The following is a 24,172-nucleotide window of genomic DNA, read 5'->3' on the forward strand; positions in this document are numbered from 1 at the left end:
CAAGACTACAGAGTGACAGGTACCACCACAAGCCTGTGTACCAAGTATGGGGTGAGGTGGAGGAGGGGGGAAGGGACAGCCTAGAATGCCACAATGTAGGACACCTCAGGGGCTGGATGTAAGGACTGAAAGCCTTTTCCCCAGGCAGATTGCAAGTGGTCTGTAAAAGTAGCCTAGAGGGTTTGAACTGTTACTTCAAGTACTAGAAAACCAGCAAACTTTCAAACAGAGAAATAAAACCATCAGATTTATTTTTAGAAAAACAGCACTATTAGCAAAGTAGCTGACCCAGAGTAAGAACAGACTTGAAGCAGGTGGGTGAATTAGAATGCTGCTATTATAATCCAAGTGAGAGATGACCTGGTCTTGAACAAGGGTAGGAGTGAGAATGGTTAGTAAGAATATCTGGTTACCCACGAAATATCCATGTTCCCCCTTTTCCTCTGTGTCAGAGCCTTGGTTTTTTTCTGGGCAACAATGCATGCATTTAAAAGATTACATGAGCTACTGATAGCTCACATGCTGTAAGCAGAAGGAGTCTTGTCAGACCTTTGGGAAAGCTCCTTAAGAGAGAAAGACAAATAGCTTGCAGCATGCCTGTTCTGCTTCTCTTCCCCTTCATTCTACTTCCTGCCTGGACTGCTAACTTGGTGACTAGAGCTCTGTTATGGGTCAAATGTGTTCCCCCAAATTTCATATATTAGAAACCTGATCCCCACTGTCACAGTATTAAAGGGTGGAAAACCCAATTATGATTTTTGAAAGGTGGAGCCTTCAAAAGGAGACTGGATCATGAGGACTATGCCTTCATGAAAGGATTAGTCCATTCACGGAGTAATGAATTATCCTGGATGTGGACTGGTGGCTTTATAAGGAGAGCAAGTGAGAAGGTTCTCTCTCTAGCTGTTGCCATCCTCACCATGTAATATCCTGCATTGCTATGGGACTCTGTATATAGCCTCCGCCAAGAACAAGGCCCTTACTGATGTGCTCCATGGACTTTGGATTTCCCAGCCTCCAAAACTGAAAGAAATAAATTTTGTTTCTTTATATATTACCCAGTTTCAGGTATATATATATATATATATATATATTCTGTTATAAGCAACAGAAAACAGACTAATACAAGCTCCAAGCTGCCACTGTAGATGACAAAGTGACCTCGAGAATGGAAGCCACATGCTAAGAATGACAGAACACAAAGACAAAAAGATCCTGGGACAGATGATATCACAGAGCCACTACACTTTCCCTGGACTGCTGAACTACAGGATTATTTTACATGAGAAAAACACACAGCTTTATACACTACTGCAACTTCAGTTTTTTTCTGTTAAACTTTGACTTATCTGCTGGAATTCTAGACTACAAATGGAAGGGCAAACCTGGTGGTGAGGAAAAGGGCTAAAGGCTGGATGTACAGAATTGAGAGTCACAAGCACAAAGGCAAGAGCTGAAGCCACAGGCTTGAACAAGATTGCTCAGGAACAACATGGAGAGGAAGAAAAGTGGGCCAACAGAATCCTGATGTAATTCAAGCAGAAGGAGAGAAAAGGAAGGTAGCACTAGAGATCAAGAAGGGACATTCAGAACTAGGAGAACCAGAAGAGAATTGCACTGGAGAAGCCAAAGGAATTGAGGGTTTAAGGAAGGTACTTCAGAGAGGTCAAATACAATAAGAACTCCTAACCAAATTTGGCAATTAAAAGGTTATCCATAAATTCTAAAATAAGTGTTTTACTAAAGTAAAAGCTGGACAGGAAACCATATTACTATGAGCAAAGAAGTAAATGGCCATGGAGAATGAATTAGTGAGAAGACAACTAACTTTCAAGGCACTTATCAAGAACAAAAAAGAGCATGAATGTAGGTGAGGCCAAATCAGGGAAATTCTATGGGCTTTAAAAAAATTTTTTTAAATGATTTTTGTCTTTTTTTTTTTGTCAAAACATTTTGTCTTATTCTTTTTTTAAAAGATGAGGGAGATATGGTTATGTATGTAGGCTGATACTTAAAAAGTATGGTGCTTGGACCAACAACATCAGCATCACCAGGAAGCCTGTAAGAAATGGAGATTCTCAGGCCCTACCCTAGACCCACAAAATCAGAGTCTTTATTTTAACAAGATCCGCATGTGATTCATACACATATTAAATACTGACAAACACTGATCTAGGTGATATAGTAGAATAATTAAAAACAGAAGAGGAGCACAAGTCTGCAAGGAACTGGGAGAGGTTGGAATCAAGAGAGAAGATAAACAAAGAGCTTTGGAAAGGAGAGATTTTTTCTCTGGGGAGAAAATGATGAAGGATTCTGTGAAAATCCAGATAAGCTAGGGCCGACCCCGTGGCGCACTCGGGAGAGTGTGGCGCTGGGAGCGCAGCGACGCTCCTGCCGCGGGTTCGGATCCTATATAGGAATGGCCGGTGCGCTCACTGGCTGAGTGCCGGTCACGAAAAAGACAAAAAAAAAAAAAAAAAAAAATCCAGATAAGCTGAAAGAGCAGAGAGTGGGGATTGGAGAGTGAGAGGCCAGTATTTTGAGGTGCAAAGTAGAAGGTTAGGTCACGTGCTGAAAGTGAGGTAACATCACTTCTCTGTTTAAATTCTGAACTCCATATGCAAAACATATCTTAGCATGAGTGCTTCTGTGGACGTTAATAAGATTCTCAAAGGGGTACCTGACCCAACAAGAGTTAAAAATCACTCTGCTAGAAGACGCAGCCTGGATTCCTTAGCATAGCACATTAGGCCCTTGAGCTTCAACTTGAGCCTCTACTCTCTGCCTCCTCTTCTGTCCCACCTGCCACATGCCAATCAATAGCACCATTCATCTCTCCTTAAATGACCCATGTTCTTCCAGTCCTTGGTGCCTTTACCCACATTGTCCTTTCTATCTTAGCTTTTCCTCTTTTTCTAACCTGCTAAAATATTACCTATCCTGTCTTCCTCCAAGACAAAATTAAATTTTCCCTTAACATTTCCTTTATTGTACTGTTATTATAGCATTTACTTCTCTCTGCCTTACACTGCAGTACTCAGCTCTGTGCCTGTTTTCACAACACTGAATACCTGGAAAGTAGAGATTCTCTGATATGTCTTTATATCCCCTCAATGTCCAACACATAGTTCAATGAATTTAGTTAAATGTAATCAATTGTGAAATCATCAGCAATGAAGATGAAACACTGGAAAGGTAAGAGACTATAACCTACACCTTACAAGGAGAATTCAACCATAAGGTAGAAATCATCTGTCTGATAGGTAAGTTCTGAATAAAGGGACTAAATAATCCCTTTATTTTTATTTTATTTACTTTTTACATGTGTATATTACACTTGTTATACACAAGATTTGAGAAATACTACCCAATGGAAGTAGATGACATTTTATAAGTCCTTTAGTGTTCTTTCTCTATAGGGATCTTTGATGCCTATTAATAATGTGTCTAATCATGACCTCTAGGAGCTTACTGAACATCCTCCCTCAACATACATTCCTCTCCTTTTACATTCATTAGATAACTCTGGCTTAATTAATATGAGCACAACAGCAAGTAAAAATGTTAAAAGTGTTCAACAGCCCATTATATATAAGTACTGCAAACTCAGCATCTTCCCTTAAAAACTAGTAGGGGGCATAAGATAAGCACAAACATGACTAAAATTCAAATCCAGGTAGATTAAATCCTGAATAAATATAAAGTTCTTTGGGGGCTTCAAAGGAAGATGGAAGGGGAAGGAAAGCAGATTTTTAAAAGATTCACAGAGGAGATGACTCTTGAGATTGATGTCCCTGGAAAGATAGAATTTTGACATATGTAGATGGCCAGGGAGAGACATATCATAACAGCAAAAACTTTGTTTTATTCACAACTATATCCTCGTTACTTAGAAGAGTGCCTACTACTTTTAAGCAGGCATTCAATAAATAACTGCCGAATGAATGAATAAATTCTTGTAAGAATGAAATGCATAAGCAAAGACAAAGAGTATGAAAAAGCATTTTAAGGGCTGACAAGCTAGCTCAGTTGGTTAGAGCATGGTCTTGATAACACCAAGGTCAAGGGTACTGGCCAGCTGCTCCCCACCCCGCCCCCCAAAAAAGGCACTTTAAAAATTGCTGTAAAAATGTTAACTTCATTTGAAAGTGCAGGTTGTATTCTAATACAGTATAATTTGGAGTATGCAGAACAGAAAAAAGATTGAAAATGTAAACTGAGAGAGATTAACAGTAGTTGCACTTAATGAGGAGTCAGAACAACTTTTCCTTTTTTTGTATTTTCTGGATCATCCAAGTTTTCTTCAATAAGCACACAATTTACCTCACTTTATTCTACAATTCAGATGTTTTACTAATTTAGGCCTTAGTCACTCCCCCAACCGAACAGCTACGAAAAAAAAACAACTCCAAGATAGTTCATTACTCTAAATTTTAGTCTAGGGCATCTAGACTAAATTTTAGTCTAGGGCATCTGACCACATGCTCTGTTTCTCTTAATTAATATTAGCTCTGAAACTCTCAGCTTCTTCTTATGTGAAAAAAGGTGACCTACCTGGATCTCCTCACGAGAAAGTTGCATAGAATTCTGCACAAAGTCTGAGGGCTCATCCCATCCACCTTCCTGGGTCTCCAGATTGTGGTAATAATAATATCCACCTTTCACCCAGTGCTTTACCCATTTGCTGTTATTATCTCCTGGCAGAAAATAAAGGAAAGGTAAAAGAAACCCAGAGCCACACTCCCCACATTATATGTCTAATACTACAGAATTATTCTAGTCAGATTTAACAACCTAAATGTGATCATTCCAAAAACCTGTTCGTTGGATCTATGACAGTAAAGGAACAAGAAGACCCCATTAAATTGTGGCTTTGTAATATCTAATTTAGCTCATTCATATCTATATTACAAAAAGAACATACCTATTATATCCAATTACAGAATTAACCATGACTAACTTGTTCCTTCTAAAGCCTGTGATTAATGGGCCGGCCTGTGGCTCACTCGGGAGAGTGCGGTGCTGATAACACCAAGGCCCCGGGTTCGGATCCCATATACGGATGGCCGGTTCGCTCACTGGCTGAGTGTGGTGCTGACAACACCAAGTCAAGGGTTAAGATCCCCTTACCGGTCATCTTTTAAAAAAATAAATAAATAAATAAAGCCTGTGATTAAGACATGCACGTCATAAATCCATTCTGATAAAAGATTTGCAACCATTCAGCCTCTCCAGTTAATTTTAAAAGGCCATAAAATGGGATGAGGAATCTTGTCTTTACTCTCCTCTTTTTCCAGATGAACTACTCTTAACAGCATATAAGCTTAAACAATCATAGCTACTGATACCCTAATGAAAGATAAACAGTCAAATATCCCACATTCTCAGATAATTGGTCTTGTTGACATAGCTGTCCACAGGGAAAAAGAAAGATTATTTTCAAAATAGGGATATCATCTCCTTTAAAATGAACCTAAATACTGTACTTCTACACTAAAATATCTTTCCCTATAGTTTGTCTCTGTCCTCTGCATCTTTCCCCTCATATACTCAAGTGCTTAGCTTCATGGCACATATTCATATTTATTTTCCCATAACTCACCTGCTGCCAGTTTTTTCTTCTTGGCTTCAGCAAGGTCACTCTGGTAAGTTTCACCACATTCAGGGATGACGCCATATAAGCCAACATCAGGGGATCGAAGGGCACTCAGTGTTTTGCCAACATTGCCACTTTCTACTGCCTCATTAATGGCAAAGACTCCTAAGGCAACTATCCCAGAAGAGAATTGTTACTGGGATAATTTTAAAAGTGTCTAAATTCACACACTAGTTCACCTCAGTCTACCTACTTGCAAACTGTTCCCCCCAGATCTTTCTTGGTCAAGCTGAATATTGAGATATAGAGCATCTCGCCAACTTCACCCTCCACCCAAGCAGAAATAAAACTGATACATACACCTCTGTGCTTCCTCAGTGTCTTTGTTAGACTGCCAGATTCCACCTTGAATTTCATCCAACCATAATACAGCTGACTCATCCTGGATTTCCTACATACCATTAAGAGAAAATAATATTAGAATCATAAAATCAGGGTACATGTGACGTACATGTTACAAGGGGGGCTTCTGAGACTCAATTAGATATGGAGGAAGAAGTTGCAAACATATGAGACGCACGGATTAGTCAAATGGAAGAAGCCAGGCATCAAAAAACTGGTAAAGGAGAGTAGAATGGCAGTTACCAGCAGCTGGAAAGGGTAGGGATGGGGGTACAGTGATAGGTTGGGGTTAATGAATATAGCTAAATAGGATGAATAATATCTAGTGTTCTATAGTTACTGTAAGGTAACTCTAATTAACCACAATTTATTGTATAGTTTCAATTAGTTAGAAGAGAGGATTTTGAATGTTCCCAACACAAAGAAATGAAAGAAATGTTTGAGGCAACGGAAAAAAAAAAATTAGTGGTTTCTAGGATTTCAGGAGATGAGGGAGGGAGGGATGAATAGGTGCCACACAGAGGATTCTTAAAGCAGCAAAACTGTTCTGTATGATACTGTAACAGTTAATACACGATACTATGCATTAAGCAAAACCCCCAGAACTGTATAATACAAAGAGAGAACCCTAAGATAAAGTTAATAATAATATAATATTGATTAATAATTCTAACAGATGCACCACACTAATGTAACATGTCAATAGTAAGAGACACTATGTGGGGGAGGGGAGGATGTGGGAAATATTGGTACTTTCTGCTCAATTTCTCTGTAAAATTAAAACTGCTATAAAAATGAAGGAAAAAAAACCAGTAAAGGTTATAAGAGAAATGGCTCACACAAAGATGAATTCAAGTAGTTCAGGAGGTCAAGATCAGCTAGAAGGGGCAAAGGACCAGATAAACTAGAAAGGGCCCGGGAACGTTTCTAGTGTGACAAGGGCCAAGGTATGTATATGAATATGCAGAACTTATTCTAGAGAAATTATTCCTTTGCCAATGATATTCAGAGGAAGTTAATATTCTCTAAGACTACTAAAGATTTTAAGACTGTCAAGTCTTACTTTAACTAGAACCTTTGAATGATCACATTTAAAGCCAGGAGTCACTACAATCTAAAATTATTACTAGAGGCCGGCCCGTGGCTCACTCGGTAGAGTGCGGTGCTGATAACACCAAGGCCACGGGTTCGGATCCTATATAGGGATGGCCGGTTTGCTCACTGGCTGAGCGTGGTGCTGACAACACCAAGCCAAGGGTTGAGATCCCCTTACTGGTCATCTTTAAAAAAAATAATAATAATAAAATAAAATAAAATAAAATTATTACTAGCTTATATGAGGGTAATTTTAAAAGTCTGAAGAAAAATACAATGAAAATATAGTACGTAAACCTTTCCATGAACTTTTTGAAGACGCTTGTATTCTAAAACTTGAATGTTAAATCAGTTGCTGGGAACTTAAAAACACATTTCACACAGAAACATTATAATAAATTGTGATTAGTTTCCTTGGTATGGTCAACAAAAACCCCACAAGCCCATAGTGCAGTCTAAGTTGACTACTGAGGACAGAGGTGATGTAGTAGAAGTGGTTTACCTCCATCTTCCTAAATAGTTTTAGACAATTAAAAAAAAAAAAAAAAGTAGCTTATGGTGATCATTTGCTCTGAAAGGCATTTTAAGCAGAATTTTCAAGAATCTGGCTACCATCCTTTGATTCAGCAAAGTTGGTTATGGATCAGCCCCAGGTTGTCACTACTGTTACTGATATTTAGCACAATAGGTATTCTACTGTCTACCTGTTCTGTGTGAGAGTCAGAATTGGAAACCACTGCTGATACCCAGTTAAATTTCAGTGATCAAACAGAGGCTACATAAGCTTCAACTGTCTCAAAGGAGTGAAGGTCCTTTGCTTGTTGAGATGTCATTAAGATCTTTATAAAAAGCATCAATTCAGCAGGTTATTGTGGCAGGCTTCTCCAAAAACAGCAATGCACCTTAGATTTTAAAATGGCCAGTTTCTGAGGTAGAGTTTATATCTGAGATGATCTCGGTAGACCCAAAGAAATTAACATGTTTCTGAAGCTTGAGCTAACAGCAATTGGGATAAAAGTAGCTCAAAAATCTATTCAGATTGCTTGATGTGAAAATAATTTGCCAAGTCAACAACGGTAAGGTCTGGGCTTTGGGGCAAAGTTGAAAGTTTCACTGCCTAACAGCTGAAGCCACAAAACCTTAGGGGAGGCTTGGCTTTCCACCTGCCTTATTAGGAAAAGAGTAACCATATAAAAATAGAATGCAAGAACAAATCATTTAATAGCTGTAGAACCTAGTACCTTCCTGCCACTAGTCACTTTGTATTACTGAAAATAGAAAATGACCACACACAATCTCCTAGAGTCCTAAGAATAATTACTGGAAATGCTAAGCAATAGTTCCAATGTGAGATGATACATTGTGTTGGCTACACGCTTGCGATAACTTAAATTGAGAAGATATAAGTGAGAAGGCTGGTCTCTAAGAGAAGCAGTATAAAAATCCTTGCATCATAAAAACAGCAGCATTTCTGAAAACACCAAGGTCAAGGGTTCAGATGATCGTATTGGCCAGCTGCCACGAAAATAAAGAAACACAAATTTCCAACAAAACTTAACTTTAAAAAAAGGGCAGGGGGTGGAGGGGAGGGCACCTGGCTGGTTAGCTCACTCAGTAAAGCCGGGTGCTGATAACACCAAGGTCAAGGGTTTGGATCTCCTTACTGGACAGCTGCCAAAAACAACAACAACAACAACAAAACATTTCCACAGAATCAGTCCATTTTTGTTTCACTTTGAGGCTAACCACACATCAGATCTCTCTGAGCAGAATCTGTTGTAAGCAAAGCTGGGAGGCTTAGCACAACTTCCCTTGCAATGAAAGAAAGGCAGAGCTTATGTAGAATTCTGACCATTGAGTTGTCTTCCCTGCCCCATGCAGACTAAAGTAAAAGGGTTAAAGTAAAACCTTTCACATATACTCCTCTAAGAAACAAGCAATAGAACTACAGCATGAAAGAGAAGAAAAACAGAATGGATCAGTGTCTCAGGTGTGTCAGGGAAACATGATATAGAAATATCCCTCACCAGACTGAAGAAGGAAAGAGAGAACACACACCACCTCAACCCAGTGTAAGGAAAGAACAGGTTCTTTCTGCTCCAATTAGATGGTATAAAAAGACAAAACCCAAAATCCTCCTAGTAAAGTTTGTTCTAAAGAGATCAACCAAGATTAACTCAAATCACTGAGCACAGCATTAAAACCCTGGGCTAGATATTATGGAGACTATTGAGATAAAACAGATTTAATGTGAAAATGCTATACAATATATACTAAAGTACGGCCCCCTAACAGCTCTGACACTTAGAAACACACTAACTGCCACTTCAGAAGTACTCAAGCCCCTATTGGGACTAGAAATAAGAATTTAAAAAAGAGTGGGAAATGACTGGAGATAAAGGGTTAAAGGAGCCACAAAACATGGGGAAAGAAAAGGGAGAAGGGGTAAAAGAATGGCTCTTATGTACATGTATATATGGAAAGCACAAACACACATCTCTGAAGTGAAACACACTTCTCACCCCTTAAAACTTCCCTTTAAAGCCTCTCCTTTATTATATGGCATGGTTTGTATGTATAATGATAAATTATATATATATACACAGGTATATATATATACACAAGTATACCACATAAACATGTAAACACACACACACACAAATCTACTCAACATATTTATCAATTATACAACACAGCACTGACTTCTTAGAATGGAGCAGAGTCCTACGGCCCCTGCTGGTTTAGTGCTGCACAGTGGAAGTTCAGAGAAAGAGCTAGAATTGGGGGGGGGGGGGGGGGGTGGCGGCATAGATTTGGGAGGCTTGAGACAGCAGCAATGTACCGCATTTCAATGTTCTAACAACAGGTACAACTATGCTGATACATAGCAGCTGATCACTAGCTGCATGTGTGTGCACATGTGTGTACTCATGGGGGGCAGAAAGGTTTAAAAGTCATTCATATCTGTTATTATAAAATGAGTTTCTGAAAATCTCTGATATTCACATCTTAGCATTCAGACTTTACTACTCAATGTAGTCATCGAGTAATAAATGTAATCCATTTTTAGCAAGTGTTCCAAAGGCACTAAATTTAAATAGAGAGAGGTAACATCAGTGAATATGGTAGAGTAAGGACCTCCTAAAATCCTCTCTACTATAAAAGCAACAAAAACACTGGCAAAAAAATTGTCACAATCAATTTTTCAAAAATATTAAGATTAACCAAAGGATTGCAGCAATCTAAGAGAGTTTATTCAAGAAAAACAACTGAATCTTGGTAAAAACTGAACTTTGTGGCATTTTAAATTGCCCTATCCCACCTGCCCCGCAATCTCCTTCAAAAGAAGGAAGGTGAGCTGTCATTAGTTGACCTGTTTGGTGGTTCCCTGGAAGACCACACTCACAAGGTTATCTTTATTTGACCTGACCAAGAACTCACTCAGTGCAAACAGACTTTTTCTCTAGGGGCATTTGTCAAAAACAGTAAGAGGCAACTGTTTACTATCAGGGATGCCTGGTACGATGGACAACAGTTTAGGCAAAGAATAGGCTAACTAAAAAGCTTTGAAGGAAAAGCTGGCAAATGAGATGTACAGAGAGCTTTGAAAATTTGACATAGTCCTGGGACGGGAATCTAGAAGGCCATAATGCATATCTGGGCTGTACATAAGTCCAGAAAATATCTGATAAAGCTCTAAGTTCATCTCTAGCTGACCTTGAAGCTCTGGACAAGCCTGAAGTAAAGGTTAAGGCAGAATTGTACACTGCTTGGCTGAGTGTTGAAAGTGTGCCCCAATATGCATACAGAACTCCTCAGCAAAGGCTGGGAGCCTTATTGGTTCTAGGCATTTAGGAGACTTCTGTCTAATCATTAGCTGACCACCAGCTAACCAAGCAGAGACTTCAGTGGACACACATGACAAAGAATACAGACTTTACAGAATTAATTCAGAAAAGTCACTAAAAAACAATAACAACAAACACAGACAGAAACAAATCCTCAAAAAGGGGTAGAATCTGATCTCCAGGGCTTCCACATTATATTATTAAAATGCCTAGTTTTAAAAACAAAACAAAACAAAACTAACAAGACAGGCAAAGAAACAAGAAAGCAAGTCCATACACGGGGGAAAAAAGCAGACAACAGAAATTATCCCTGAGGAAACCTAAAGTTCAATTTATAGACAAAGACTTTTGTCAGCTATTTTAAATATGTTCATAGAAATGAAGGAATTCATATCTAGAGAACTAAAGAGAAGTATGAGAACAATGTCTCGTCAAATAGATAATATCAATAAAGGGATAGAAACTGTTTCTAAAAAACACCAAAAATGAAATTCTGGGGTTGAAAAGTACAGTAACTGAAATGAAAAGCTCACTAGAGGGAAACAGCAGCAGATCCGAGCAAGCAGAAGAAAGGATCAGCAAACTTGAAGATGTGTCAATTGAGATTACCCAATCTGAAGATCAGTAAGAAAAAGAATGTGAAACAAAACCTCAGACACCTGTGGACACCATCAATCATAACAATACAAGTATAATGGAATTTCCAGAAGGCAAGGAGAAAGAAAGGGACGGAAAGAATACTTGAAGAAAACCTGAATACACCTAAAAGAAGTATAAAACGGAATTAATTAATAGAGAAATACCCCACAAAAAAACCCTTCAGGAGCATATGGCTTCACTAGTGAATTCTACCAAATGTTTAAAGAACTAACCAATCCTTTACAAACACCTATAAAATATAGAAAAGGACAGAACACTTCCAAACTCAATTTATGAGGCCAGGATTACCCTGATACCAAAATCAGACACAAAGACATCACAAGAAAATAAAACTACAGACCAAACTTAAATTAAGATCTTTTCCTTGCTAAATTTGGAACTGGACAACAATGATTTCTAAAAACACTCCCAAGATGGCTCATAGGCACTCAGAAGCTAATCTGATGCCTAAAAAAGACAAATCCAATGGCTGGGCCTGGCAGTGCTAAGCAATTTTCCTTTGACACCCCTCTCTCCCTCTGCCTTTGATGAACTCTGAAAAGTTACTCCATAGCAAAGGAAATGCTTCAAACTCTAGTCACATCCTCTAAAAGTTTAATTCCCATGACCTTAATAAAAGAAGCAGACAGCCTTACAGCATAAGCGAGAGCTCTACAAGTTATATCCTCAATCTACTTTCCTATTTAGACAAGGGATCCAACCTAGCTTATTCTCCCAAAGCCCACTCCTCTGACAGTCAGATACAAGCTCCTTTTGGACTTTCCTGGCTGCAAAAACAAACATTACTACCACTGGCCTACACAGAATCATCAGAGCAAGGCCTCACATTAGAGATTCTATCAGTAGAATTAGTGTTAAAGTTTAGAAAGCTGTATTTTTTTTTCTTTTGACCAGTAAGGATCGTAACCCTTGGCTTGGTGTTGTCTGCACCACGCTCAGCCAGTGAGTGCACCGGCCATCCCTACATAGGATCCGAACCCATGGCCTCGGCGCTATCAGCACCGCACTCTCCCAAGTGAGCCACAGGGTGGCCCAGAAATCTGTATTTTTAACCTGAATTTTTAAAGTGTTCTGATGATCAGCCAAATTGGGAAGCTCTGATCCAATAATGATCCAATAAAATGAAGACTAGGACATCCACTTCCAGCTTCCTAGAGCCAACTTACTTCTTACCTATGTGAAATCAGTTGATCCCTTTGTCTCAATTTCCTGGCTTTGAAATAGAAGTTGTGATTCGACGCCTCTCCACAGGATCAAGTGACACTCTGCACAATAGTGTGCCTCTTAAATGAAATCTGGTACTATCAGACACTACATTTACGTGATTAGGACATGGTAATGTCAACTACTCCCATGGCAACAGAATCAAAGGAGATATGTCAACATTATATTACCCACAACTCCTCCACCCCTAACCCAAACTTATAGAGCCCACATGGGTGTCAGTGTACAAAAGGCTCCAAAACACTAAAGTCTTCATCTGTTTTTCTACCCCTGGCTTCTCAGAAAGAATCCGACCCCCCTAAATAAAAACCTTCTCTTAGCTCTTCCACTTGCCACAAAACCTCACATTAGGGATTTTCTAAGCAAGCTATGGTTCTCCCTAACTGGTTGTTGTTACTTAGAAAGAACTTAAAAGGAGATCAATTACAATTAAAAAAAAAAAAAAGATGTAATTATGCCTTAATCATGTAACTAGTATATGAGAACCTACTACATAAAAGTCAAGTTCCTAGACAGCAACAACATAAAGAGGAACAAATCTTAGTTTCCTCAACAAACTAGCTAGGAAACAAGATAAACTCTTAAAAAAAAAATAGGTTTGTGTTACAATTACTTGGAAAAACTTTATGTTCATAGCAGCATTATTCCTAATAGCCATAAAGTGGAAATAACCCACTAGTCCTTCAACTCATGAATGGATAAATAAAATGTGGTATGGCCATACAATGGAATATCATTCAGCAACAAAAAGAAATGAAGTATTTACACATGCTACGACTTGGATAAACCAAGCTAAATGAAAGAAGCCAGGAATAAAGGACCACATATTGCATGATTCTATTTATATGACATATTCAGAAAAGACAAATCCACAGACAGTAGTAGACAGCAGGGCTGGGAGAGACTGAGGAAAATAAGGAGTGACTACTAATGGGTACAAGGTTTCTTTTTGGGGTGGTAAAAATGCTCTAAAATTGTGGTGGAGGTTGCACAATTCTATATGTATACTAAAAACCATTGAATTGTATACTTTAAAATGGTGAATTGTATGTGAATTAGATCTCGATAAAGCTGTCATAAAAAAAAACTTTATGGTATTATCTACAGAAGATTAACCTATATGTATTCCCTATGACTCACTAATTTGAATTCTAAACATATACCTAATAGAAATGCATATATATTTTAACCAAAAGACATGTACTAGAATATTCATAGAAACAATGTTTACAATAGCCAAAAAGTAGGAAATGGAAACAACTGAAACTTCACCACACATTAAACAGTAAACAATAATGAGAATGAACAAACCATTGCTACATGCAACCACATGGATGAATATCACTAACATTACGCTGGGGAAAAGAAGCCAGACACACAAAAAAAGCATGTAATCTATGATCCAACTTAAATACAGTTCAAAAATGGGCAAAGCGAACTGTGGTGTTAGAAATCAGGACAGCAGTTACCACCAAATGGAGGGTGCATAAGGATGAAAGGGTCATGAGGGACGCTTCTGGCGTGGTGGTAACGCTTTCTAAAATCTGAACACCAATTACACAGGTATGTTCACATTTTAAAATTTATGCAACTGCATACTTATGACTTGTGCACTTTTCTGGATCTAGTATTTCCATTAAAAATTTACTTAAAGGTACATAAGAGATGTATCTACAATTAACAACAAAGAATAAAAACCCAAATCTGTAAAACAGCATGAGCTCCTAGAAGGTAGAGTCTATGGTCTCTCATATTTTTGTGTCACTCCAGTGCTCTGAATCTAAGGGTGCACAGGAAGTACTCATTTAGTGAATAAACAGAGACATCCCTACCTCTATCTTTGTTCTAGGAGGGATGAAGTGCTCTAAACAGAAAGGAACAATTCTGATACCACTTACCTGGGCTTTCTCTCTCTTTGCTCTAATCAGTGTGTCTTGGTAATGCTGGGCCACTTCTGCAATGACTCCCTCAAGTTTAGCTGCAGGAATCTGCAGAGCCTGCAGAGTCTTTTGGGCATCACCTTCATCCAGGGCTTCATTAATTAAACCAATGGCTAAAATCCCTAAATATAAAGAGACAAAAAATTATTTTTTTAATTAGGAAACTACATAAACAAATCAATTTTATTTTTTTATTTTATTTATTTATTTTTAAAAAGATGACTGGTAAGGGGATCTTAACCCTTGGCTTGGTGTTGTCAGCACCACGCTCAGCCAGTGAGCGAACCAGCCATCCCTGTATAGGATCCGAACCCGTGGCCTTGGTGTTATCAGCACCGCACTGTCCCAAGTGAGCCACGGGCCGGCCCTATAAACAAATCAATTTTAAAATAGGCTAACTAATCAAATCGACCTGAAAGTAGTCCTGATTTATACTACAATTTGTCATTCATTAAGCAGCACTGTTTTTTTTAATAATTTAGTGTTTGTTTTGTCTAAACTCTCTTGTATTCACATATCCGTATTGAATTTGCTCAAGTCCTTTTATTTCATTTTTAATTACTCTGACTTAAAAGTGATAAGGATTTTGATGAAATGGGCTTTGTAGTATAGCTGTCAGGTACATTCAAATGTGTGATCAAAACCATTCTTGATTCACAAAAAGTAGGAGTTCAAGAGATCTTGAGAAGTCACCTAATTCAACATTTTACAGAAGACAAGACTTAGGGACCTTTTCTCCAACATTACACAGCAGACAAGTGGCAGATGGAAAATTCAAGCCCAGGGCTCCCCACTCCAAGGCAAGTCTCTTCCCACTAAATCAGTTGAATATTTCTCACGTAAAACACAAATTAAAATTCGAAATGTTCATTCCTCAGGTACTACTTTGCTATTTTTGTAAGGACTCTGTTGTGTAACAAAAAATTTGGCTGGTCTTTGTCCTTGGTTCCTGGGAGGGAGCCTCTAAAACCCTTGGAGTTATTCAGAGTTATTAATGATAGGTGTGTCATTGTTATTCATGGTGGACCCCTCACACCACACCTGAATTTATGCTAACTAATGACTCCTCATGGGCTTCTACATAGTTTCAGGATGGGGGCAGGCCATGCTGGAAAGATCAACCAGGTGATTATAAGATCGGGGCTTACAGTCATGTGATATTAGCCTAGCCCTCCAGATCTCCAAGGAGGGGAGGCAGACTGAAAAAACTGAGTTTAATGACATGGCCAATAATTCAATCATGGTATATAATGAAGCCCAAATAGAAACTCTGGACACCCAAAGCTCAGGTGAGCCTCCCTGGTTGGTGATACATAGCAATGTGCCAGGAGGGTGACACATCCTTGAGGACACAGAAACTTAGTATTTGAGATCTTCCCAGACATTGCCCTATGGGTCTCTTTCAGCTGGTCCTGATTTACATCCTTTATAATAAAACTGTAATCACAAGTCACACTTTTCTGAGTTCTGTGAGTCATTCTAGCAAATTATTGAACCTGAGGGGACAGAGGGAACCTCTGAATTTGCAGCTGGTTGTTCAGAAGTGCAGTAACCTGGGAATCCTGGAGCTTGTGGCTAGTGTCTGAAGTAAGAGGAGTCTTGTGCCTTCAACCTATGCAATTTGACCTAATTCCAGGTAGTTACTGTTAGAACTACTCGTTATAACAACATTTTAAAATAACAGATTATGTTCAATTCTCTGCCCCCCTAAATTTAGTTTTTATTAGATACATACCTAATTACAGCAATTGCCTGGTATTTTGACAATATCCAACCTAAGCTTTTTGAGTTATATATTTTTCAATCTCTCACTCAATAATTCTTCTAGGAGTGGCATTTAGAACCAGTTCATGGAATCACACCATCTTTGATAATAATATTATTTGGGGGGGACAGGAAGATTACTCACTCTCATGTTCCTCTTGCACCACCAGGTTCACATGGTCCACACAAGCTTGGATGTCATTCCATGTAATAAATTCATTATTCTCTGCATGTGCCTGAGCTTTCAGTTTCATCAACTCATCGAGATACCTGCCCCAGCCCCCCAACAAAGAATACAGTATTAAAAAGAAAAAAAGGATCTTCAGGATTATTACGGAGGACAGGAATGAGAACATGAAGGAGCAAAGTACAAAGATCCCTAGGGTGCCCCAACTGTTTTCTACAGGCCAGTTTTGGAACTGGGGAGTTGCTTTAAACAAAGTGTAAAATGCAAGAAAATCACTTATTCTCAATAACCTGGTACATATTCTAAATTCCGGGTAAGACCAACCCTAGAATCAGAGGCATATGCTCAAGCAATTCCTCTAAAGACAAGAAAAAAAAGGCCCCACAAGAGCTAATAAAGGTAGAAGGAATGATAAATCAACAAAGCATTATTCAGCAACTCAATGAAAATATTGATTTAGGCAAAGATTATCAATTGGAGTTAAAATTATTAGGTGAATGGTTAATGGGGAACTGGATATTTTGATGATGCAAAAGGCGCAAAAGAAAGATGATGTTCTGGTGATAAGGAAAAAATAAATATATAAGCTGCCTCCCTAATCCAGGGATCAACCTCTGTATCTCTAATGGTGGGCAAAGTAGATTTCACACGTCTTTTGGTCTGAGGCAATATGAAAAACACATCACCAAAAATGTTGAACTGAATCATGACAAGCCTTTAGATCTACTATCCAATTTACAGGAATAAGCCACATAAGAGAAAACAACCAGAACCATCCATAAGATGGGACATTTTATAGGAAAATTGGCACCATCTCTTTAACAAGTCAGTGGCGTGAAGAAAGGGACAGTTCTAGATTAAAAGATATCTAAGGGACACACAGCCAGATGTAACACATGGTCCTGGACTGGATCCTGGTTTGAACAAAGGATTGCTAAGGACAGTTTTGGAACTGAAGATGAATGGAAATGGACTAGGTTTAGATGACATTAAAGTAGTATTATTAATTTTTCAAGACATGAGATAGTGTTATTTTGATGACGTCACAAATTTAAATAAGCATACTTATATATTTAGGAGCAGAATGTCGCATCTGCATTGTGCTGTAAATCCTTCAGCACAATAAAAAATAAAATGAATTAAAGTAGAACAAAAAAAAAAAAAGGATGACCACACTAAAGTCATCAGGCCTGTGAAGAAAATAGGAGTGCTGACACACGAAAGATAGAGGAAACAGCTATGTCATGGATTCAATCCATTCACTCTGGGCACCCACCTCTGACAGTTTTCTTCCTCAATATTGGTAAGGCCTGTAACTGAACTGCTCAGTTGCTTCCACACTGTATTCATGTCTCCTGATTCCAATGCCCTGTTGATTAGGGCCACTGATGACAACATCTCCACTGCAACAGAGAGCTCCGGATGGGTGAGGCTATGCTGTACAGAAAGAGAGAGGGAAAAACAGTAAGGAAAGACATTCTCGAATACCAGCAGAGTTAGAAGTTTAAGATGACTAAATTTCTGGAAAAAACTTCTATCTAACCAGACTAACAAGTGGGTATTAAATTCACTTCTACCCCACTTTGCTCACAAACAGGACAGATTCAGTAAACTTACTTCAGGACTCTGTTGCTGCAGGGTAGCCAGCTCCTTCTGATAAAGATCAGCAGCAAATGGATACACCTGGGGCAGCTGGGCTTCAGGATTCATTAGTTCTAAAACAGTCTTCTCAGCAACACCCTTCTGGATTGCAGCATTAATTGCTGCCACTGCTGCCAATCCTGTGTACAAACAGGAGGTCAGAAATGCAGAAAGCTTAAAGATCCCTGATGGGAAGGAGGTGCCAACTTTCACAGAAGTAAGTTATAGTCTGTGGATAAACTATCAGCCATGAAGTCTGAAGTTGAACTTTGATCTTTAAAAAGCAGCTTCCTTTGTATGAAGGATAAATGGTATGGTATGTGAGCCATATCACAACAAAACTGTTTTAAAAAAAAGCAGCTTCCTAACTGTTCTCTTCACCTATATATTTTCTTTCCACTCAATTCATTCTGTATGTCACCACTACTCTACCTAAAACATCTCTTCCTTCCCTTACAGCCTGACAAATAAAATAGCACTTAAGCTGCCATTCAAAGATTTCCACAATCTTTCCAACATTTTTATCTTATACAACTCAGCCCAAAACATCTACAAAAATTTTATTCTGACCACTGTTCCTGGAATACATCTTTCACTGTCTGTACCTTTGTCCCCACTTTCTTTTACTCTTATTGTCCCTCATTAGGAACATTTTTCTCTCTTCTTTTTCACCATCCAAATCTTACCGATACCTTTAGTCTCTCCACCTCCAGATATTTCCCTAACCAATCTTGAAGTGCTTACTAGCCAAAGTGAGCCTATATTTACTCCAGTTCTACTTTCAAAACTGGAGGAACCTACTGCAATCAAACGTACCTGGTAGTTGATTATGGCTAGTAGGCTTGTGGTGAGGGGTGACAGATGCTAACCTCAGACCCTTCAATGGCAAAGCCATAACTTCCTTTGTCTACTAAATATTTCAATGAACACCCAGCTGAGAGGACTATTACTTCTCTGATATTGCTGAGCAGCAGTGTTTGCAGCATCCACTCCAGACTGAAGCTCCTCTTTCTGCAGGGGATCAGCCTGTCCACTCTGAGAAAAGCAAACAACATTTTAAAGATTACTTATGCCTGTATCCAGACCTTATAGTTTTCATATCCAATAGCAGTCACAAGGGATAGAGAAAAAGCAGACATAAGTGTCAGCTCCAGGCTACATGCAGCCAAAGTGGCAGCCCTAGCTAGAGCCAAAAGCCCTTGCCAAATCTGGGCTAGACTGACTTTCCAGATAGCACTACATTTTAAAAAATATTTTGTGAAAAGCATCAAAGTGTTCTGAGAGAAAATGTCTACAAAATCATTAGCAAATTAATGCTGTTTACTCTGACCAACATATGCTGGGAATTTGTAATGCGTATACGAAAAAAGAAATTCCCTCGAGTTTGTTCTAAAAAAACCATGAAGTACAATCCCACATAATCTACCTTTACTGCACATTAAGTACTTTCCCAGTGTTGGCCAGAGGAAGCTAATGAGGTGTGGTTTTTTAAAAGTGGAAATTCCTGAAGTATGAATGTAAAAAATATTCAGGTTTTCTCCAATGGCTTTTAGTCAGGTAGAAAGGGGGATGGCCGATATGAAGGGGTGGTTAGATTGGGCAGCGGGTTGGGGGGTATTTAATGTTAAAAGAGTATTTACAGATGTAAACGCAAAAGAGAGCTGAAGACAATGTATATTTTACCTGAGGATAAAATTTTTTTTTTATATCAGGAGAAAAAGTTATCCTAGGAAAAAAAGGCCACACAAATATCTTTCAATAACAGCATGGGAGGAACCATTTTTTCTATTTTATTGAATAATGTGTTGCCCGATTCTAGAATTGCAATAAAGTCAATTGATATCTTTGAAAAAAAAAAAGTAGGGGGCGAGCTCACTTCATTAGAGCATGGTGCTGATAACACCAAGGTCAAAGCCAGCTGCAAAAAAATAAATAGATGAATGAATAAATGGATGGATGAATGAATGACAGCACGGAAGTCAAATGGATATATACAAACTCTTACAGATCCAAACCAGAGTATTTTTACCTGTCTCTTCTGCTGTTTATCATTCAGGAGCTGCTTCAAGTACCAGTCACTATTCTGTTGCTGCAGTCCTCGAAGACCCAGAGCTGGTGACTGCAAAGCCTTGAACAAGGCCAGTGCAGCTCCCTGCTCTAAAGCTAGGTCAATATTTGCTAATGCAGAAAATGCTGAGGAGGGAAAAAGGCAAAAGCTTAAGAAAAAACTATATAAACATAATAGCCTAGAATATTTTTCCTTCCCCAAAACAAATCTCAGTTCCAGATTAAAGAAGTATAATTAAGCCTTTATTCTGTAGTATCTCAGAAGCATAAGATCTTGGGATTAGAAGAGAACTTTAAAGTCATCAAGTCCACGGTTTCCCAACCAGGCTGTTCATCAGATTTCATACAGATTCCTGGGCCACATCCTAGGCCTACTTGCTTCTAGATGCAGATAGGTTGGCACCAATATGGATGGGTAAGAATATAAGAGCCACCAATCCAGACCAATATGATGCCTAAATTCCCTCTAAAATGCCAAATAGTTGTCCATATTATGCTTACAGGCTACTAAACAAGAAAAAGTATCCCCATGGCAACTTACTATATTCTTTGGACAATTTTGTTTCAAAAAAAAAATTTTAAAGCTCCCACCCTAGAGTTCACACTGAATACATCCATCTCTCCCTTCCTGTAATACTAACAGCTTTAGTTCCTTCAACCATTTCTTATATAGCATTATTTTGAACCCATTCATTATCCTCATATCTCCTGAATACATTCCACCCACAGCAGTCAGTGCCCAGACATCCAGGGTGGTCCAACCTATGAAGAGTGGAAGGGGCTGTCTTCCCCTTCCCAATATTCTCTACTTTTAGTCTGAGGTCTCACAAGCTCTTTCATATAACATCTGACAGTGAAAACTCAGACATTCCTTCATCTGAAAAGGATAATAAAATACCTTTCCAAAAGGGGTCATTTTTAAGATTAAATGAAATCATATAATGAAACCACCTTGTATACTGTAAAATAAATAAGGTATTATTAGGTTGAAAGTCAGAAAAAGGTAATTTCTGATTTCAGAAATGATAGCCACTGGGGAATAATAATTGCTTTCTTATTTTCAGTTTCCCTATTTTTAGAAGAGAAAATGGGATCCATTCACTCCCCACCCTTCCTGGGATGAACACCTGATTTTTATCACCAAAGTAGCAAAAAGAAATCAATAAAATACTAAAAATCAAAATATTTGGGGCATAGCAGTACTTATCAATTTTAAATGTTTTTATTAGTAAAAAACACAAAAAGAAAACTAACGTAAGCTGTTAGAAAGAAAAACAAAATAGCCCAAGGGAAAATAAAGTCTCAAATAAACTAGAAAATGGTAGGTGCGGGCAATGGGGAAGAATAGAACTGATAAATAAAACCAAGAGGTAAAAGGAAGTAAAGGGTAAAAAACTGTATGAATTTGTGGTCTCACTGTAGGCTCCTAAGAGACTTTATTTCTTCCTAATGATTATGCCTGCAAGTCAACTAACTGATGATTGTACCAAGGTGGTGGCTTCTTAAGTCATGGCCACATGTATACGTGACTGTTAGCCAACTAACCATCCATTCCTTCAACAATATTTACTGAGGATCTGCTATGTGCTGTAAATATAGCAGCAAACAAAAAAAAAAAGACAGATATTTCTATCTTCGTGGAACTTTCATAGTAGTTGGGGACAGAAAATAAAATTAATATAGATAACAACCAGACTTTCTCTAGCTAAGCACTGCAGAATCTCAGAGTATCTATCTACAAAAAGCATCTAGTCAGTTATGGTTATTCTAGAGGCATAAAGTTATTACTTAAAAAAATATATAAATGAACGTTTACTAACATTTATATTGCAAAGATGATCAAGTTTAGATTATTTAAATATTTTTGCCCACTGAATGTTATCTAACTCTAATTTTCCATTTCTACTTAACAAAAAAAGTAAAATAACTTTTTCTGGTTTTTCACTATTTAGCCTGCAGTTTGCTTCTGAGGCTGTGTCAGTACCCTAAGGAAAGAATCTTACCTATAACTACATTAAGATAATTCCTAAGACTCAAAGTCCCTTTATTTTCCTAGCACACAACTTGCCCTTGCCTCAGACTTTCTCTCCAATCAAGAAAAGACTGTCCCTCTGTAGGGAATTCTGCCTTATCTGCATACTCTTATCTATCCTAAGAATCCCAGTGAAGATCCATGTACACTGAAAACCTGCCCAAACGTCCAAGCAGAAGTCATCATTCCCTTCTTTATTCAATGGCTGAGTATCACACACCTTTGGTACTTCATTCTAATCAAGGTGTCTTGAAGTTACTTATTTCCGTGTCTACCTTTCTTACCATATTGAAAGCTATTTTATGGAATGTACATTATTTTCTTCCTCTGACCATGTGAGAATATGAATAGAATACTTTAAGAATATATACATATGAGAGGCTGGCTGGTTAGTTCGGTTGGTTACAGTATAGTGTTATAACACCAAGGTCAAGGATTTGTTTCCCAGAATTGGCCAGCCGCAAAAAAAAAAAAAAAAGAATATATATGTATGGTTGTTTGCTTACATGTTTATAACTGATTCTCATATAATTAACAAGGTAAAGCTATAAAGGTTATAAAATCTCAACCAACATAGAAAAAAAATCCCTTAGTAAAACAAAAAGTACTTTATGCACTCTATGCAACAAGAAATGTGCTAAACTTTCTTCTCACACACAGAACTAAAGATAAGAACACTCCAGTTTATATTTGCTGACTTAAGTATGCATATATATTCAGCTATATTCAGCATAACAAATCACCCATACTTGAATGGAACTATTATTCTGTTCAGAAGGTCATTATCCTAAATGAATCAGAATGTAACAGAATACAAAAAAACTTGGTCAAGATTTAGAACTCCATGTCATCTGGAGTTGGTAAAATCATATCTAGTTATCAGAATATTAGTTCAAATGAGAAATTAGTACTCCTAAAGGAACAATAAGGACACTGACTACTTCCTCTTATTATCTTGAGCAAAACAAGATCAAGCTTGGCACAACTGGCTAAAATCAAACTTTTTAGTTCTTTTGGTGACTCTAATCCTACGCTAGGAATTATGAAGATTTCAAAAGAAGAAGTAATCTCAACTTCAATGAGTTTATAAAGATGTTAGAAACAAAGAGTAAGCAATACAAGACAATATATAATTAAGTGCAAAATTGTATGTTTTACCCTATATATGCTAGAAGAGATTTGAAAGACAAGTATATTGTGAACTGGGATAGGCATTGAGGTGAAAATTGAGCTGGATCTTGAATAAGGGATTACAAATGGATTAGGTAAAGGATGAGGCATGAGGGCATTACAGTGGGGAGATCACATGATTAACAAAGTGATGATGATAATAATACTAATGTTTATTGAGTACTTACTAAATACCAGGCAATGTACGTATATTATCTCATACTATCTGCATAACAGATCTGTTGCAGGTGCCCAGTGTCACACAGCTATTAATAGAAGGACAAGAGTTCAAATCCCAGATCCATACCACTTCAGAGCCAGATTCTTCATGAGTCATGAAGTCAGTAGAATGAATATGGGAGACAATTAGGCAAATGAATGTCTATAGAGAGCTGTATGAATGAATTATTGCATAAAAAACTCCATTAGGCTAGGGATCTGCACTTTGGCAAGTAATAAGGAGCCAATGCAGGTTCTTTAGCAGAGAGTGACAAAATGAAAATGATACTTTCAAGAAATTAATTTCTTAAAAGTATGTAACAC

The 24,172-nt window shown here is 38.0% G+C and overlaps 1 protein-coding gene across 6 annotated transcripts in view; it reads right to left on the reverse strand.

Moving 5' to 3' along the window:
* Nucleotides 1–24,172, reverse strand: part of IQGAP1 (IQ motif containing GTPase activating protein 1) — a 115,883-nt gene that overhangs the window by 25,520 nt on the left and 66,191 nt on the right. For all 6 annotated transcript variants that reach the window (XM_063090633.1, XM_063090635.1, XM_063090634.1 and 3 more), the window contains 9 exons: nucleotides 20,390–20,553; nucleotides 19,311–19,395; nucleotides 18,337–18,500; nucleotides 17,996–18,156; nucleotides 16,678–16,802; nucleotides 14,727–14,890; nucleotides 5,960–6,050; nucleotides 5,606–5,773; nucleotides 4,558–4,700 (listed from right to left, as the gene is read on the reverse strand). In XM_063090633.1, coding sequence (XP_062946703.1) covers nucleotides 4,558–4,700; nucleotides 5,606–5,773; nucleotides 5,960–6,050; nucleotides 14,727–14,890; nucleotides 16,678–16,802; nucleotides 17,996–18,156; nucleotides 18,337–18,500; nucleotides 19,311–19,395; nucleotides 20,390–20,553 — 1,265 coding nt within the window. The remainder of the gene's footprint in view (nucleotides 1–4,557; nucleotides 4,701–5,605; nucleotides 5,774–5,959; nucleotides 6,051–14,726; nucleotides 14,891–16,677; nucleotides 16,803–17,995; nucleotides 18,157–18,336; nucleotides 18,501–19,310; nucleotides 19,396–20,389; nucleotides 20,554–24,172) is intronic.

Source organism: Cynocephalus volans, chromosome 3, assembly GCF_027409185.1.
Source record: "Cynocephalus volans isolate mCynVol1 chromosome 3, mCynVol1.pri, whole genome shotgun sequence".
Lineage (NCBI taxonomy): Eukaryota > Metazoa > Chordata > Mammalia > Dermoptera > Cynocephalidae > Cynocephalus > Cynocephalus volans.